This window comes from Notolabrus celidotus, chromosome 15 (assembly GCF_009762535.1).
Source record: "Notolabrus celidotus isolate fNotCel1 chromosome 15, fNotCel1.pri, whole genome shotgun sequence".
In the NCBI taxonomy this organism is placed as follows: domain Eukaryota; kingdom Metazoa; phylum Chordata; class Actinopteri; order Labriformes; family Labridae; genus Notolabrus; species Notolabrus celidotus.
This window is the reverse complement of record NC_048286.1, coordinates 17,261,071-17,279,431: the sequence shown is the minus strand read 5'-3', so window position 1 is coordinate 17,279,431 and position 18,361 is coordinate 17,261,071. Positions and strand designations below refer to the sequence as shown.

General features: G+C 37.8%; 2 protein-coding genes across 4 annotated transcripts; both read right to left on the bottom strand.

Annotated features, from left to right (window-relative positions):
* Positions 1-2,560: 2,560 nt before the first annotated feature.
* Positions 2,561-7,984, bottom strand: aire (autoimmune regulator). Its single transcript, XM_034702182.1, has 13 exons — positions 7,676-7,984; positions 7,317-7,491; positions 6,865-7,011; positions 6,631-6,696; positions 6,434-6,499; positions 6,229-6,347; positions 6,032-6,153; positions 5,356-5,425; positions 4,897-5,037; positions 4,672-4,784; positions 4,261-4,339; positions 4,040-4,138; positions 2,561-2,739 (listed from the first exon to the last, which is right to left on the bottom strand). Exons 1-13 carry the CDS (start codon positions 7,859-7,861, stop codon positions 2,659-2,661), a joined length of 1,464 nt encoding a protein of 487 aa, XP_034558073.1. The 5' UTR covers positions 7,862-7,984; the 3' UTR covers positions 2,561-2,658.
* A 1,341-nt stretch (positions 7,985-9,325) lies between these two features.
* On the bottom strand, positions 9,326-17,069 carry LOC117826243 (ras-related protein Rab-6B-like). 3 transcript variants are annotated; one of them, XM_034702180.1, is made up of 8 exons: positions 16,875-17,069; positions 14,208-14,266; positions 13,518-13,571; positions 12,958-13,063; positions 12,733-12,844; positions 12,495-12,588; positions 11,439-11,572; positions 9,326-10,372 (listed from the first exon to the last, which is right to left on the bottom strand). In XM_034702180.1, exons 1-7 carry the CDS (start codon positions 16,942-16,944, stop codon positions 11,444-11,446), a joined length of 624 nt encoding a protein of 207 aa, XP_034558071.1. In that variant the 5' UTR covers positions 16,945-17,069; the 3' UTR covers positions 9,326-10,372; positions 11,439-11,443. The 3 variants fall into 3 exon arrangements, with proteins under 3 accessions (XP_034558071.1, XP_034558070.1, XP_034558072.1); XM_034702179.1 differs by having other exon boundaries at positions 11,439-11,505; XM_034702181.1 differs by lacking the exon at positions 9,326-10,372 and having other exon boundaries at positions 11,503-11,609.
* Between the last annotated feature and the right edge of the window lie 1,292 nt (positions 17,070-18,361).

The following is an 18,361-nucleotide window of genomic DNA, read 5'->3' as shown; positions in this document are numbered from 1 at the left end:
CAGGCTGTCAGCTAGACTCGACCTGGGCGTCTGACTTCTGTGTCAGTTACAATTTTTGGCTAAGTAATTAATTTATGTTGGAAACAGCTGAGCTAAACTTATTTTTCCCCTGAGAAATGTAGGTATCTCTACTCCTCTACAAACATGCACCATATGTTAAAGAAGGAAAAGCTTTTGCTGAGGTATGGAATTTGATAACAAAGGGAAGTTTACACTGGATAACAGAAGTGTGTTAAATATCAAAGCCTATCCCAAAAAAACAAACAAACACAGTTGCAGGTATACGCAGGTATGTCATCAGTGATTGGACAGAGTTAAAGCCCTGCAACAACCACAAACATCTAACTCTTTAATATTGTTGTCGAAGCAGTTTATTCATTGATTGCTCTTTGAAGGTTAAGTTAACTTCTACAAAATAAATCACTGGCATACCCACCCTTTAAGAATCATGTTTCAGAGAAGATGAAGTATAACAGACACTGGTTTTTTTCACCGGGCATAGGTGGATGCCACCTAGTGGTGAGCAGGTGTGTTTCATTTACAACACAGTAAGCTATTCGGGAAACTTCATCAGTTTTTCCATGTGCTCTCTCATGTGGTATGCAGCTACAACTAGGAGAAGTTTGTTAGTGACAGAAAATCAGTGGTTTTGATTGAAACCTGGACAGAAAATAAATCAAGTAAGCAGATTATGGAGTGTTTTTTTTTTTTTTTTTTTTGCAGGGAATAAAGAAAATAATACAAAATCAACACCTTTTTATATACTAATTAATGTATTCTGTATTATTCTCATTGCATTCATTATTAATATATATATATATTTTTTTATGTCTTTGGCAGTCAACCAGAGAAAACTATTCTCTGAAAATCTGACAGTGACGTTCCTTTTCCTGCAGGGATGCAGAGCCCACAAGTATGCAGGATGTTTCATGAACCATTTAGAAATTGGCTTCATAAACAAACAGAGAGAGAGAGAAAGAGAGGAACGTGGGGAACATGTTTCTCATCCTCTGTTTTGGGCCTGTAGGAGCTGGACGCCATGGCAACCAAATACCAAGGGGAGAAGAATCTGTGAGCCGCCTGGCCGAGCTCCATCTCCCTGGCAGTCATGCTAAAACTCATGAATCCCATGACAAAAACAACATTCCTCATCTAAGTGATAGTCTTCAAGGAATTCCTGTTAAATGGAGGCATTTCTCAGCGTGCATACCTCGTCCTATTGAAACCATCTGGTGTATCGTGTGAATGTGAATTCTTCTGCACAGCAAGAGGGACATTTTCTTTGCCTTTTGTTCACACATGTGGAAGTGTGGAAGTTTGCATTCTCTCTTTTATATCACTGAAGAATTATGTACATGTGTGAGTTAATCTGCTGTGATGAGACAGACTGTACAATATATCTTGCAAGACTTTTCCTCAGTTATTATCTAGCCGGTCATAAATGCACTGGTGCAGAAACTTTCACCAGCTAAATAAACATGAATCCAAAAAAGATGGGAGTCAAACTTGGAAGAGGGATTAAGATACAGCTTTGATTAAAAAAAAATATATATATATATATATGTATATATATGTATATATATAAAATTAATAAATCATCACAGGTTGGAGCAGAGTTGTATAAATGTAATAAAATGTTATAAAAGTCGGTCAAACAAAACAGCATTTTTAAAATGATCTTAATATCTTATACTGTTTTTTTTACTATCTTGCATTTGAATTGTTGCATTGCTTTCACTGCATTGTAGATAACGTAGACATTGGATTGCAACAGATTGAAGGGTTCTGTCACTTTAAAATATTCACTAAATAGCTGTCAATATCAAACATATAACACTTAATAAAAGCATCTGAGGAACTTTTGGTTTATGAGGAATTTAGCACCCCTTGTGGACAAAGTATGTAGCTAACAGTCACATCTTGTAATACATATTTTAGTACTCTTGAAACGTCTGAATCTGGATAAGACAAATGCTATCCACCTTTTTAATGTATAAAGAAATATGGATTGCTTAATCCTAGATAGCAAAAAGTTGGACATCAAAATCTGCATCAGTCTTATCCACATTGAAACTCTTGAGCAACGTGGCCCTGTGTTTATTTTTTGACAGTTCATCAGATAAACAAGCTGTAATAGTCGATCATTCATTTGTTTTTACAACTTGAAGTCTGTCTCAATACTCATGTCTCTAGTTTTGACCTCAAGAATGGAAATTATTCGGTTAAATAATTGTGTATAAGTTATGTAACTAATCATGTTTAGTATTTAGCACAAAAAAAGTGTTTGATTTGGAAATTACTTTAGCCTGTGCACTTCTCATGAAACTACCTCTGTGTGACTAGAAATTCAGCTGAGAACAGAAGTAGCAGAGATATTTGACATAAGTCATTACTCAGTTCGACTTTATGTGCCGTACATTTCTGTGTGAGTAAGAAGTTCATGATTTCTTTATTTCCGCATGAAATCTCCAGAGTACCAGAGCATATTTAATAAATATCTAGACAAGAACAATACAGTCACTTTGTATAAAAAAGTAAAAAAAAACATGAAACATTTATGTTCAAGGTAAAATGCCTCTTTAATCATTTTCTTCATTGTTTCTAGCACATCTTCAACCAATGAGAGCTCCCAGTGAGTGAAGGGCTGGTCAGTATTTGTCACTGGAAGCATCCTTGAGAGTCTGGAAGAGGCCGCGCCATATTGTGGAAAGCCCACTGAAAGATGCCATCGATGGAGCCCTGCAGAGAGATGAAAAACAGGAAATTAGAACACTCTAAGATCCCTGGGTGCACATTAAGCCATCACATTTGGTCACAGACAACAGAAATAGCATGAAGCAACAACCTTTATCAGACTTCATGTGAATGAAGGGCTATAATAGGTTTTATTAGGACATTTTCTATAGTCGTCAATATGCTAGCAATTCATACATACCAGCACATATTATTTATCATAATTATCTCAATATAACTAAGTTGGTTGTCAAGATAACAAAAAAATATATAACTACTATATGTGCTTTGAATCTATATTTGGATCTTTAGTTTTAATTGCTGTAATAATGCATGGACAAGTATCACTGCTCTGTTGACAGATCATTATAACTCCAAAGATTTTTTTTTGTAAATTAGATATGTATGATTTTATTTTACGTTCATCTAGAGGCTAGACTGGAGAATTCACTTATATGTAAGACTTTTGGGGATTTGTCCCAAAGAAGATTCTGTCATATAAATCTGAACTTTTTTGTTTCTGTTGCAGAGCATCATCTTGTCCTTAATTTAATGTATATCTTTTTCTAAATAAATAGATAAATAATACAATTTAAAAAAAAATAGATTAATAAATTATAATTAAAATTATAATTAAAAATATATATTTAAAACAGTCAAATAGACTTTAAGCTCAAAATACTATGGTACAGAGGGACTCCCTCATCTCTAGGCTGAATTCTCTCACAGACATCAGAAACTAGGCTATAACAAGGCTGCATTCACATCAGATTGACAGGACAACCATTTAACCCTCCTGTTATGTTCGTTTGTCTGGAACAGCAATAATGTTCCTGGGTCAATTTGACCTGGGGCATATTCAATTATCCAAAGGTGTAAGAACCCCAACAAATCCCAATACACATTTTGTTAATCAAAATTTTAACTCCATTGGTGTTCTTTAATTCTCAAAGATCATGGTTCAATGAGGATAACTCCATCGTTTTTCATTCAAATGAATGTCAAAAATTGTTTTAATTTACATTGGAAAGCCCTAAATATAAATACAGTAGTTTTACATGACATTGATTATTGTTTAATTTAATTTTACATTTTGAATTTAATTTTTTTTATGAAGTGATGTTGATAAATTGACACCTCTTCTGTCGCATGCTGCCCAGATTTTTATGCTGTTGTTAGCTGGTTTGAAAGGCATATATTACCTGAAATAGACTTTAAAAAGGGTCAATTTTACCCAAAACATAACAGGAGGGTTAAAACCATTGTGTGTCTGACATTTAAGAATATGAAACTGAGCCTCACTCACGTCTCCCAGGATAGAGTCAAGCTCATCTCTATGTGTGGTGGGTTCAGGGGCAGAGGAGCTCTGGTCATGACCGAGTGTGTTTTGAGCCACCTGGGGGAGCTGTGCACACATACACATACAATGACACACATACAGGAAAGGTTACACAGACCATATTCCCTTTATTTCAATTAATGAATTTGTATATGATATCTGCAAATATATGAAATATTTAGGCAGACCTGTACACCTCTGGATTCAGAGTCCTGCTCTACAGAGCTTCTCCAGGGCTCTGAGCAGGACAGGCAGATTGATCTCCCTCTGACAAATACAAGCACATACACTGAGAGTAAATCAGACTGTTCTGTGGTTTATAATATTAATGTCAATTAATAAGGACATCGTAAAATAAACTAGGGCTACCTGGGACCTGCCCCTGGTTATGCTGTTATTGGCTTACTTCAGGGGACTTGGTACACTAAACTTCTGAGTCCTCACCACTCTCTTTTTCTGTGTGCTCTCATGTCCCATCGTCTCTTGGGTCACACTTTAGCTCAGATTTAGATTTGTCCAGTTTGAGGGTAGGATGTAAAGAGCCTGCCACAAATTCAGTGTATATGTAGCGATCAATGAAGGTAGGATGGATGTCTTACTTGGCAAAGTGGCAGTGCAGGTGGAAACACTGCAGACACTGGAGGCAGTGAGTCAGGTCTCCTCCTCCAAGGTGACACACTCCACACACCCTTCTCAGCTCTCCACCCAAGCACTGATTAAAATTGTATATGTGTTAGCACAAACGGGGACTAATGTGGAAAGAAGCAGTGACACAGAATGTGCAGTTCTCATTCAACAAGAACAAGCAGTCACCAAATCTTCACCTGGAGGTTTCTTCCACCAGGGCCGCTCATAGAAGCTACAACAGAGGAGTGAGATGAGGATGACAGCGAGGTGAATAAGGAGATGTCTGTGATGGAGTTGCTGCAGCTTGTGTTTGTTTGCAGAGGCTGTGCGATGAGTGGCTGTGGGTATGAAGGATTATGATTGTGAACACTCTGTGACCAAAACACTTTTTCCCGTATCAGAATTACAAGTATTAAATCTTAAAAATGTAATGACTGTTGCAGAAAGCAGGTTATCAATGTTTTTTTCTTTACATTGGTAATTCAAGAATTCAGAATTCTTTAATCAGAGTAGCTGTTTCGATCTGTGAATTCTGATCGTGACTTGCAGTTTTTTTTTTTTCTACTTTTGAAGCACAAAATGCAGGAACGTAACAAAATAAATAACTGTCATGTTTGTAAAGCTCCTTGTATGATAATCTTCCTTCACATACTTACTTCCAAAGGTAGCTGGGTCTTCTCTCTTTTCACTCTGTTTCCAAAGCAGTACTCACACTGCCAAGGACCACTGCAAATAAAAGATTTAATTTGGCAATAAAACTGTCTATCTTTCCTTATGTCTGTGACTCATCTCTTATTTAGTCATTGTATCTTCTGTAGAAAAGAAAAGATTGGAGCGCTGGTGGCCTAGTGGTCTAAGCACCCCACATACAGAGGCTACAGTCCTCGCCACGTCCATTTCCTGCATGTCTTCCCCCCACTCTACTCCCCTCGTTTCCTGTCTCTCTTCAGCTGTCCTATCTAATAAAGGCAAAAGTTTAAAAAAAATCCCTTTAAAAGAAAAGATTCATCACTGTCGAAAATTCAACAAGATTCCACAACGAGTCTGAGTTCTGCATTCATGATCTTACCCAATGAAAAGTAGAACAATATATAAACAATCAAAGCAGAAAAATTAACTTGAAATATCATAATACACCAATCATGCAGAATCACACATTTTGCAGTGTTGGAATATCTAACATATATAATGCTAAGAAATGAAAGTAGATGATGTTGAGTAAAAAAAAAAAAGTTTTTTAAATAAGTTCTTTTTAAGTACTTCAAAATGTACTTCACAACTAAACTTTGGTAAAAAGGATGTGGTAATGTAACACTGTGTGCTTTGTCTTACCTTGGTATGGATGTGAGTGGAGGGTGGAGGCAGGTCAGGTGGAAAGCTTGAGGACATCCATCACAACAGATGAGCTCTCCTCCATCCTTACACACCGCACACTCATCATCGTTATAATGAACCTGAGCATAGAAACACTACATGTGACATACAAACTAACACACACACAGGTGACTGTGTTTGAGCTGATTCTTTACCGTGAATGTGTTTGTCTCCCTCTTGTGGTGAGACTTGTTCACAGCAGCTTCATTTTTCACCTCTGACTGACCACCAGAGCAAAACTCCTCTGCGATTTTGATGCACTTTCTGGAAGGTTCTGTTGAATCACAAACACTTTTGATGAAGATAAAATATATGTAAATGTAAATATTAAAAAAAAGGAACACAAATTCAGATTATTACCATTTGAGTCAAACACCTCTGTGCTGAGGGTCTGTTCTCTGGCTTCATGACTGCTTTGTAGATTAGCTAAGGAGCCAGAAGAAGAATTCAGAGTTACTTGTCTCTGGACTGAAGCACCTGAGAAAGAACAAATATTTAATGTGTCTGCTGTATCAGAGCATTGTCTATAAAATATTATTAACTGGTTTTTTTTTTACTGTTTTTAGATGTTGTATGTTGGGCTGGAGTTTCACTCTTCACTCTGAATAACTTCACTTTACCCCCTGGAGCAAAAAGAAAGAGCCTTTATATTCCACACTCACACAAAAGTAAAGTGTTTGACTGCACTTGACTGCAGAAATAAGCTCAATATTTTAGTTCCTTTCAGGGTTTGCAATGGCCACTACATGTATGTCAAAACACAGAGTCAGAATGGAGGTAGAAGAAATTACCTGCTTCATCGCTTGTCTTGGCATGATACTGTGGATGTTGACTGTGAGACTTAGTCCCTTTTTCCTCGTGGCTCCTCTTCTTGCTATGAGGTGCTCTGTGGCCTCCAGGGGATTTTTTCTCACATCTGGAACCAAAAGCATCCCGTCCTGACAATGACATGACAGCAAAGAGGGAAAAAGGGGACAATGCTTAAAACAAAATCTTTATTTTGCATAAAATGGTCAAATCTGTGAGAAATAAAGGAATAGGAAAGTCTTGTTTCTAGTTAATACTTTGTACCAACAATAGCATTTTTTTAAAGCAACAGTTATTAATTGAGCAGAAAAAAATAAAATGATAGACTTCATATGGAAGTACTATATCCAAGTATTTGTATATATTGTTCAGTCAGTTTGGTACAACTTTAACAGACATGTTTTGAATATTTTGGTGAAAACTGAACTCAACATACTCAGTTCCAATTTTTTAAGCAGCGGCTGCAGCTTGGTGTAGCTCTCCAGGTTATAGTCTTTGGACAAGTTGCTCCAGAAAGCCTGGATGGTGGATCTGCTCTGCTCCAGGACCCAGGAAAGGAGCGAGTACATGGCTTTGTGGATCCCCTCTTTGCCCTCCTTCTCCAGAGTTTCCTTTCAAAACACCAAACGGTACATAAACTCAGCTCACTGAAGAACAGTAAATGTTGCTCCAAATTTCCTAAAGGTTAAGATAATATACATATGAGCTTTATTGCTCTTATGTATACGGATGGAAAATTAATAGAAACTACTTGACCAATCAAAAATCTAAGTAACCAAAGATTCTTCTTCTTACCTTCAGCAGTTGATCAGAGATGATGTTTTTATCAGCCAAACCATACACGAGTGGAAAAGGGTCATCTACTGCCATGGCAATATCGGTCCGCAACTCCCTCAGCAGGGACCGAAGGTTTGTATCTCTAAAAGCTTCCACTCTGGACATGATCGACTTTGTGTGTGAATCAAATCCAAAGTGACCCATACCAGAGAACACCAAAGTCCAAATGTGAGTTTTTTTTATCCAAGAGGTGTGTCTTTATCAGGGAAGGAAGCATCAGGCCATCACTCTTCAAGTCATATTTTCAGCTTTTAATCCCTTTAGTGCTTTTGCATTTGTTCTGCTTTTATTCCACGTCATTTTTTCAGCCACTTCTCTTTTTTGAAAGTTTTTAATAAACTCCAAGAGTCCCTTGACCTTTCGTCTCTGAGGAGTTTATCTGTCCACTCACATTACTTACTGTCTCTATCTGCCTGTTGACCCTCAACAAACCTCTAGGGATCAAATGGTAAGTTGTCCATGTAGGGGAATACCTATCCACAAAATCAGGAGAGCTGCTTTTAAGCTACCTGACACATCACAGTGACAGTTTCCTTCTTAAAAGGTTCTTTCCAACTCAACTTCCCCTTAACAAACAGGTTATTAGACCCTTTCTCACCACTTCGAGATAAGATGGGAGTGCAATACACCTGCGAAAATTGAAACAGTAAACATTTGATTTGACAGATGTGTTAAATTATTTGTACACTCTTGGGCATTTTGTCTCAGTTGTTTTTAGTGTCTTTTTATTCTCCCTAATAAAAAATGTACTTTAAAAACAGTGAAACACATTAACTAGGTACTGATTTTAACAGGCTCAGCTTGACAAGTAAGGGCTGACAGCTGATGGCCATCGACACCAATTAAAAACTTCTTTCTCAGGTTATAGATGCTATTCGGTTATGAAAATACTTGTAAAACCATGTATCATTAGCTCATAATTCAATCTATCAGACTAGGTAGGATTTTGTTGCCCAAGCACGAACATTTTAATATAAACACTGAATTATGCTGTGAATAATTACTTAAAAGTAGGTTAATTTAGGTGTCAGCAACAGCTAACGGTTTGCTAGATGAGTAGGCTTACTTGTATTTCACTGAAAATAACAAAAGATAGATCAACACTATGATATATAAGTTCATCCAATATAAAGCTTAAGCCAAGATATGATTAATTCAGTTCAGCATAAGGAATCAGAAAGAGAAAAAAAAGACTAGCTTTGTAAGCTAGCAAGTCTGTTAAAAACAATCAGCTGATGTTAGCTGAAAATGGGACCAAACAGGTGTGACACCAAACAGGATTAAAGTGAGTAGATTTAGAAATAACTCCAATCTGTGTGTCTTCTCTTAGTGAAAGTAAAAAATAATAATGCTGAGTTGTGACCTGGTAACCCTTGTTTTATTAACACCTTAAGTGTCACTTTACTCAAAGCTATAAAGATTAGGTCTGATATGATTAAAGAAATCGATACCTCGTTTAAAAAAAGAACCTCTTGTTTTTCTCTGTTTTCTTCACTTAGTTGATCTTGAAGCTAAGTAGTTAAAACGTGTGTAACATTTTAAGATTCACTCACTGGAGCTAAATTGAAAATAATAGATGAAATTGAGTGGACGATATTTGCTACCAGGTGAATGTTGATGGTTAGGAGAGTGAAGCCCTTTAATCTGTAATTTATTAATCATTAAACATTATTACATTATTCATACTGGTGAACAAAGACCACTTCTACAGAGGGACGTTCACAACATACATATTACATTATTATATACAGTGCAGTGCATTACAGTGGATCGTTATATGTGTATTACCGGGATGGAGGGATGGGGGAGACTGGAAGGAGAAGTTTAGAGGAAATAGGTAGGAGTGGTTGGAGGGAGGGGGGGGTTGTGATAGTAAGTTGTCTTCTTTTTTTTTAACCACAGTACAGTTTGTTCTATAAAAGTTAAACCCATAGAGAGATAGAGTGCCACATTTTCACAGCTACTGTAAGGTGAACCTACTGGACTCTTGTGGGAATATCAAATGAGATACACTTCGTCATGAGATGCTATAGAGAGATGCTATAAAACATTCTAAGATAGTCAACCTCCAGTCAGAGTGTGGAAACCCTGAAGGGCAGGCAAAAGGTCAAAGGTCAAAGATCAGATCAGCGTGCATGCGTGCTGCAGACATTCAGACGTGTTCGGCCATCTACAAAAATGGCCGACCCCCACCACTATTTCTCCTTCTATGTTTAGGCATCATTTTTGGTGCTTTCCCTTTTTATATATAAAAAATACAAAACATAACAGCGAAAAGAATTCCGTTGGTTGTCTCGTTTTTCTCCTTTTTTTGTTTTTCCAAAACTGTTTTTTTGTTCATTTTCATTTTCATTTCAGCTTTTGTTTTTTGTTCTTTTTATGTTTCCCTTTTCTCCTCCAGTCACTTACATATTGACAAAGTATACAATATTTTACAACTGAACAAGACTGAAAGATAACATTTGATTTGTCCAATCAGATACAAGGCCACATCTTATATCCAATTAGAGAAGTCAACTGGAAGCTAACCAGTAGTAAGCAACACAACAAGCCTATGGTGTGAAGGGAGCTGTCCGGTTCCAGCTCTGCATTAACAGGAGCACCCTCCCTCGGGGACAGTGGGCTCTGCCGGTTTGTCCAACTTGATGTCAATCACTGGGAGTTATGGAGTTAAGGAAAAGACAGGTGGTTGTGGGAAAAACAACAACTATTTTTATTATTAAGAACAGGTAATGTTCTATCATTATAGCCGATCATGTCAAGATGAAAAAGGTACAGCTGTGAACTCTAGAAGAGGGCTGACATGAAGGTCAACAGGCTCCAGTTTGTGAGTCTGCCCATCCATGGCAAAGCTATTATATATCAAATAGACTCATGTAGGAACCCAAGATTTTTACATTATGTCAACTACATCTGTAAAATTGTTTAGAGCTGAGGGCATGATCCAATAAAATATCTCATGGGAATGTATCAAAAGGTTTTATATAAAATGAAAATTTGGATATTGATTTTTATACACAACCCTTAAAGGATGGGAAATTCTTAAAATTGTCCAACACAGATATACATTTATTTCTGAAAGATATATGCTCTTTGAAAGAGTACTCCAAAGATTTAGGCATAAAGAAGAGGTTATAAGTGGAATAAAAGAGTCTGTTTACTCCACATCCATAGATTACTTCAATTTTAAATATCTAGCCTCAGACCCAACATGTGTGATGACTTGAGGGACCCAAACAGCTACCTCTGAATTAACAATGTTTTATAATACTAATGCCTTTCCCACCTGATAGTTCTTAACTATCAACATACCTGAATATATATGTTATCCAGATTAAAATCCAAAGTAACATGTTGGCATGGTGTCTTTTTCTAAGTTTATAAGTAACACTTTAAACCATCTTATTGCATATTTTCTCATGTCATATTTCACATTAGCTGATGTCTTTTTCCAGTCAGTCCCATCTTTTCTAAACGTCCTTGCTGTCATTCTCCAGACAGCCACTGTGTGGTGCTGTACCTGTGTGTCCACTATCCCCTGGCTCTGTGCATATCCTATCTATTAAGCAAAAATGGTTTAATGGCTGATGCCTGAATAGACGGTAGACTGGGCGGTCTGTTTGTTACGGTGCCAACAACCACTAAGAGATTAAAAATAAGCAGCCTGTTTCTTGGCTGCCTGGCTCCCAGCACAGTGAGTCACAGTGGCTGTAAAGGATACTGCCTTCAGGGTTTGCATCGTCCAAGCTTTCCATTCCAGGTAGGGCTGCAGCAACCCGACGAAACAGCTACGAGGAGAGGAAGGAAAAGAAGGAGGGAAGAGAAGAGAGTAGAGTTAGGGTCTGTTGTTAGGTATTGTGATGTGAAAAGAGGAAAAAAGGGAAGAGAGAGGCTGAAAATGGGAGAAGGGAGATAAAAGAGCGAAAATGAGTACTGTGTTTTCCTGTATATATCACGTCCCTCTTTAGGGATTGAATGTGTTTTGCTATTTGAAGATTCAATGATTAGACACCTTACTAGCTGTTTTTCTTTGTCTATATTTAACAGAATTGGAAAGCTGGCATATTGCATCAGTACATTTCTTGGCAAGTATTTAGAACTTTTAAGTAAAAGTAGCAACCACTCACTGTATACATACTCTGTTACATGTACTTAGTCCTGCATTGAATATGTGTCTCCTACAAAATAAAAGTAGAATATAAAAATAATTCAATGCATAGTACACAATTGTATTTAACAGATCTATTATGTTCAACGCAATCTTTATGATTGATTAACAATGCTCATGCTGACATACTGTATGTAAGTAGCTTTAAACTGATGTTGTTGGACTGACATCTTGAAGCTAATTTAAGCTTTTTAGTATAGTTGTTTGATGGATTAATAATATTTTGTCATCTATTTCAAGAGTCATCTATTTGTCATTTATTTGAATTGTAAAATCGTATTTTGTCACAAACTGGAGGAGTAAACACTTGTTTTATATAGTAGAAGGTGAAGCAACATAAAAAGACATTACTTCAGCAAAGTGGCACAAAGGGAGGATACATTCCACCAAGCATTTGTGGAGTTTACAAAGTTCAGTGTGCAAACTGCCTTTCATCCTTCAATGTTTGCATTGTCAGCCACCCTCCTTCACTTATTCATTTAAGTAAAATCATATTCATTCATTCATGTTGGTGATTAGATCACCTTGGAGGGAAGCAGGAATGGAAGAGAAGCTGAAAAAACACTGACACCGAAAGGGAGTGAAATATGGCGAAACTGCAGGAATCACCTGTTTGACATTGAAGCCCGTCTTGGCACTGGTCTCGATGAACATGACGTTCAGCTCTTTGGCTCTCTGCTCGCCTTCCTCGATCATGATTTGCCTGCAGGAAAATCAGGCCAGACTCCGCATCACAAATTCCAAGGCTAATTATTCACTACTGACATTTTGCCTCCCTGCTTCAATATCTACTTCAACTTCAACTATTATGCAGAAAATAATGCTTGTACATTTTTGACAAACTCACCTCTTCTCTTCCAGATCTGTTTTGTTGCCAACTAGCATGATGATGACATCACTTCCTCTCTCTGTCCTGACATCATCGATCCATTTGCAGGTCTGCTGGAATGAGTTCACATCTGTGGAGCCCAGACGGTTTATGTGTTAAAATCCCACGTATAAACTTTTCCATCCTTGAGACATTTTTGTGCATGTGGTACAATGACGTAAAAATGATCATGTTGCTGCTTACTTGTGATGTCATACACGACCACAGCAACCGTAGAGTCTCGTATGTAGCTGGGGATGAGACTCCTGAAACGCTCCTGTCCAGCAGTATCCCACAGCTGCAGCCTTACCTGCATTCACACACACATAGTAACACACACACACCTTCAGCAGCTGTTTCCACAGTACCCATCATCCTACACACAGATGTCTGGGCCTTGTAAGTACACACCCAGAGGGATAAGCCAGTATCAGTGTGTGAGCAGGCTGACAGAACATAATATCCAGACAGAGAAATGGTATTAAAACTAGCTAAAGTAGATCATCCGTGGGAAAGGCTTTGACTTCTTAAGCCAACACACCAAAGCTATTACTACCAGAAATAACCAAAGGATAATCGTGTTAGTCTGTGAGGATGGCAGTAATTAAGCAAATCAAATCAAGGATTAATGAAAACAGAAAGTGGGGAAAGTGGGACATTTCTTGCATAGCATGTTACCTGTTAAAATGTCACATGTACAAATACATTTACATTTCTTCTCAGGATTATCTACATGTCTTTTAATGGAAATGAAAGCCTCCTACTGTTCGGTCTTCCAGGTACATGGTCTTTGATAGGAAGTCTATTCCAATGGTGGCCTGTGGAGAAGAAGGAACAAATAAGTAGAGGAAATCATCAGACTTTAGAAGCTAATGTCTCCCTGTGCCATCTGTTGATCCTCACAGACTGACTGTGGTTTAAATGAAGGGAAATACAGAAAGTTGTTAGGACAGAAAAGAGCGAATCAACAGCAAAAATCAAATCAAACTGAAAGTGTAATTTGTTCTGCATATCCCTGAGGGCTCCATCATTTACACTTGTTGTGGGCTTTATTTCTCTAATGCAATGGAAAGACAGACCAGCATCCTCTTCCATTAGAGCTTCACAAAGCTATGCCAACAATACACTTTGCTAATTATGTTGACGATGTTTAAAATAGGATATCATTAATGCAAATGTATTACATTTATATCAAGATGGAAATTTGTGTCTGAAACAAGCAATCCTGTCATTAGTTGATTAATCATCATAGAGATTATCATGTTTTATATATCATGAAACCAACAGTTTGATAAGCTCCTATTTTTCCATTTATGCAAGGATGATTAATGGAGAAACGTATGTACATAATTGAACACAATCCATAGTCATTTATTGAGGCATGCATTAAGTTCTTTTAAATAAAAGTGTCAGTTTTCTTATTAGGTTCGCTAAGGATCTGTTATGAGACTCACCTGATACGTGTTGTCGAAACTGTCATACATGAATCTAGTGATGAGAGATGTTTTCCCCACTGAAACAAAGATTGGAGATGGATTTCAACTGGTGCGTTACTTCAATATGAAATTCAACATAATGACATGGGTCCATTTTTTCCCTCAGTGTGACAAAATGAGAGTAAATAACAAGACTGTACAATCCAACGAACAACCACAGCCACTGGAACCATCACTAATTAACTATGTATTCTGATCAATTTGATGATCTGATTCAAACCATTTGATGTAAGCCCATAAGCCTTCTGTTATACAACAAAACCTGCCTTAAAAAAACTCAATGTATCCTTTGTATTAGTTGTCAGTGGAAGACATATATCTAATATACCCAAAGCAGTCTGTAATCTATTAATTTATGACATCTGTGCTCATTAATCTAGGAGACACTTTCTATTTTTGCTTCAGGGTTTCATTGTATAGGGAGATTTATATTAGATATACTGTATAAGATAAACATATAAAGAAAAGCTGTACATTATCTGCTGTAAAGACAAATGGTTTGATTTAAAATATGTAGAAACAATGTAGAAGTAACATCAGTATTGTAGAGTGATTAAGAAAAACATAAATAAAACAGATTTTTTAAAGCTGCTGAGAGTTGTGTAAATGATCCTCGTTATCATTTAAATATGACAGGACTGCACAGGGATAAATAAGTAGGCCTGTCCATGATGGGGGTTTATCTGACAAGGCATGAGTGTTCTTTTTCTCATATGATCAGTTCATAAACCCTGTATGAAGTGCAATGTTAATTGTGCTACAAGGTAGGAAAGTCAGCGGGGATGACTTCCTATGTCTTGTTTTATCTGATAAACAGTGAAAAATGGAAATAATGTTAAGACCAAGAAGCTCAAGACCAGAGAAAAAGTGTCAAATCTTCACATTTGAAGAGATGCAACCCTATAATATTCACTTTAATTCAATGATTGAAACATTTATCAAACTACAAACTACTTTCATGTTGACAAGTATTGCAGGATTGTTAACATTATACGTATATGTATTTTCAGTATGTATCCTATGCAGAGTTATTTTGTGTATTTGTGAAAAAGGTCCATCAAGGGAAGCTCACATCTAACCCCAGTGGACCAAAAATATGAAATTTAGTGTATGGATAGGACTCTGCTATATTTGTTCAATATAGATAATTACATTTTTATATTAAGGTTGAAAATAACTGCTAATTGATTTTCTGTTAATGAGCTGCACTCATGTTCACACTCTACTCTGTCTGTTATTGTGTTAAGGGAAAAATCCTCTGATAAACAACAAAGAAAAACATGTCTTGTCCCATCATATGTCATGGTCACTTAAAATGCCATCCTTAAGTAAAGATAGAAAGCACAGTAGTACTCTGCTACGATTACAGCCTGGATGTTGACTTCTCAGAGCGACAAGGTGAGCTCATTTTCAGTGAGCTTGATTCTTATTTAGTGCTCATCTTTAGCTCCATTTTACATCAGATCCACACTCATGAGGGGGAACTGGAGGACTCTTGAGTAGGCCTTGGTCTCACGCAGAGTCCTCTATGCAGACAGCGGTACAGACCTGAATCCAGCCATGGGCAGTGGCCACAGCAGGCCTCGATTCAGCACCATGGACAGCAACATTGCAGCACAGGCCACACAAACACACAGGGAGGCTTCTAGTCGACACAGCCTTCACACACACACAAACACACACACACTGAAGCATCACAATGTAAGACACACACATTGTAGCTGTTGTCTGATTGTGTTTTTTCTACTGTTGTATTTTATGTTCTCCTCTGCTGCCACTCTGTGTGTCTGATGTCTGAACACGTATTCAGGCAGCATCACAGCGCTAAACCATTATCGATCAGCACCTCCCGAATTTGTGCCATCACATCAAATCACACAAACACACATGCACACATACACACACACCGTCCCATCCTGAACAGATGGATTATTGAATAAATAGTATAACGTTGTAGAACTGTCAGGTCCGTTTTTATTTGATCATTTGTGGGACCGGGCCGGAGACTGCGAGCTTTTAGAGATGCTACAGACATCGCCAGCCTAGGGTGTGTCCCGAACTGACACATGGGAGACTGTTTATTATCTCCTCTGTTAAAAGCTGGAAGACAAGTGATGGACAAATAATACAGTCTGTCATGATATTGAAGAAAGGATAGTTGTTGTGAGATATGAACGATGTGTGTGAAATAAATCTTTACATGAAAACAAGCTGAGCATATTTGTCGGTCACTGCAGCACATCAAAACATCCCAATTCATATCAGCTGCTATGATGCGATTTATGACAATATGCGACAATTCAACAATCCTTCAAGATATTCAGCACAAAAAAACATCACTTCGCATATGTTATCAGCGTTCCTATGGATATAAATGGGTGGAAATTATATGCATGCGGTCTTTTTTTCTTTCTCGTATTTTCTTCCCCTGCTAATCAAATTTCCCAGAGTCACAGTATGTGCCAAAAGCCAGACGGGCGTTAAATATCCAACAACAGGCCGGAGCATCCTCAAGAATCAAGCACAACTTTAAAAATGACCACGAATTACATACTTGGCCTTCAACATCTACGCATGTTTGGCTTGCATTAAGGGAGGACGATAACACCCCGAGAACTGACTCACCGCTCTGCTCTCCCAAAAACACGAGTTTAAATTTCCTCAGGGGGTTCCCCAAATCTCCTCCAGCTGACATGGTGGCAGATAAAGAGCTCAACTCGGATTATTTTATACGTTCTTATCGCTCGGTTTCTCCTCTGTGGTGGCAGCGCAGGGGGATCCTCCTCTCCTCACAGAAAGATGGGAATGCAGCTCAGCATCCTCCTGTCAATTCAGGCGGCCGGTGCGCATGCGCGACCTCACCTATTTCATTTCGTCACCTTTCTAGAGAACCTAAAACTACACTTGTTCATTCCACAAACCAGAGGAAAATGCAATTTGCATGACCGGTAATTAGAAGTTTGGTTGATTACAGTAAAAGACACGTTTTACTTTTCAATTAAATGTTGTAATTGTTAAGTAAATTGTACCTTAAAGCTGCTGTTGGTAGGAATGGTGTAAAAAATGTTACTCTTTTTCTGATGGGTTTGGAGAAAAGGTCATAATGCCCCATAAGTAATTCGAGACTATTGCAAAATCTCTGAGTTTTCCAATGCCTTTGTATCAAGCAATGTTATTATTCCCCTCGTTCCCTTTACGACAGACCAATCATGGCTAATCTCCAATCCTATGACCTGATTGGTTAAGGGGCAGCCCCTATTACGTCCTCCGATTGGTTATGAGTCCAGCACTATCATGACTGCACACGGCGATCTGTGTTGGGGGGCTAAGAGGAAATCTGGTTGGGGGGGATAGTGTTGACATTCGAAGTCCCTCTCTCTGATCAGAGGTTTACTCTGTGACTACCAACAGCAGCTTTAAATCAAGTAGAATATTTTCAGTTACTTTAACACTTTACCTCACCTTTCTCAGGTGAAAAGTGTACCAATGAAAGATATTAGCATCAGTCATGTCATATCTCCTTTACCAGGGATGTGTTTTGAAGGGTGGCTTGGGGTGACTTAGTCCCCCCTTGAAACCACCCAACAAATCCTAAACTATGGCTGTTTTCAAAGCCGCCTACTATACTAGCAGTACATACTGATTTGGCCAAAATTTAGTATGTAGTAAGTAGTATTTCTTTTCTCTTCTTTTTTTGACAGGGGGGAGCTCAGTTTTCAGGTGCTGTGAAAATTATTATATTCCATATAAACCACTTCTTAACTTTTTAAATCATAAGTGATGCTAAAGAAGCATTTTCTCTATCAGCTTGGCCGTTGTTTACTTCAGCCTTCCGAAACCGGAAATTCAGTGACGTCTGGCCCAGCATACTGCAACACAGATCGAACAGAACAGTCATACTACATACTAAATTCAAACACAGTATGTAGTAGGCAATACCTACTGCCTATACTACGTTAGTAGGGAGTATGTAGCAGGCCGTTTTGAAAACAGTATATGATTGGTGATTTGTCTTGTTAGAGGCAGGGCTAGTGTTAAAACCAACCAGGCTATTTGTACTTGTGCAACATGCTGCTAATAGCTTTCTTTGCTTTTTCATGCAGCACATCTTC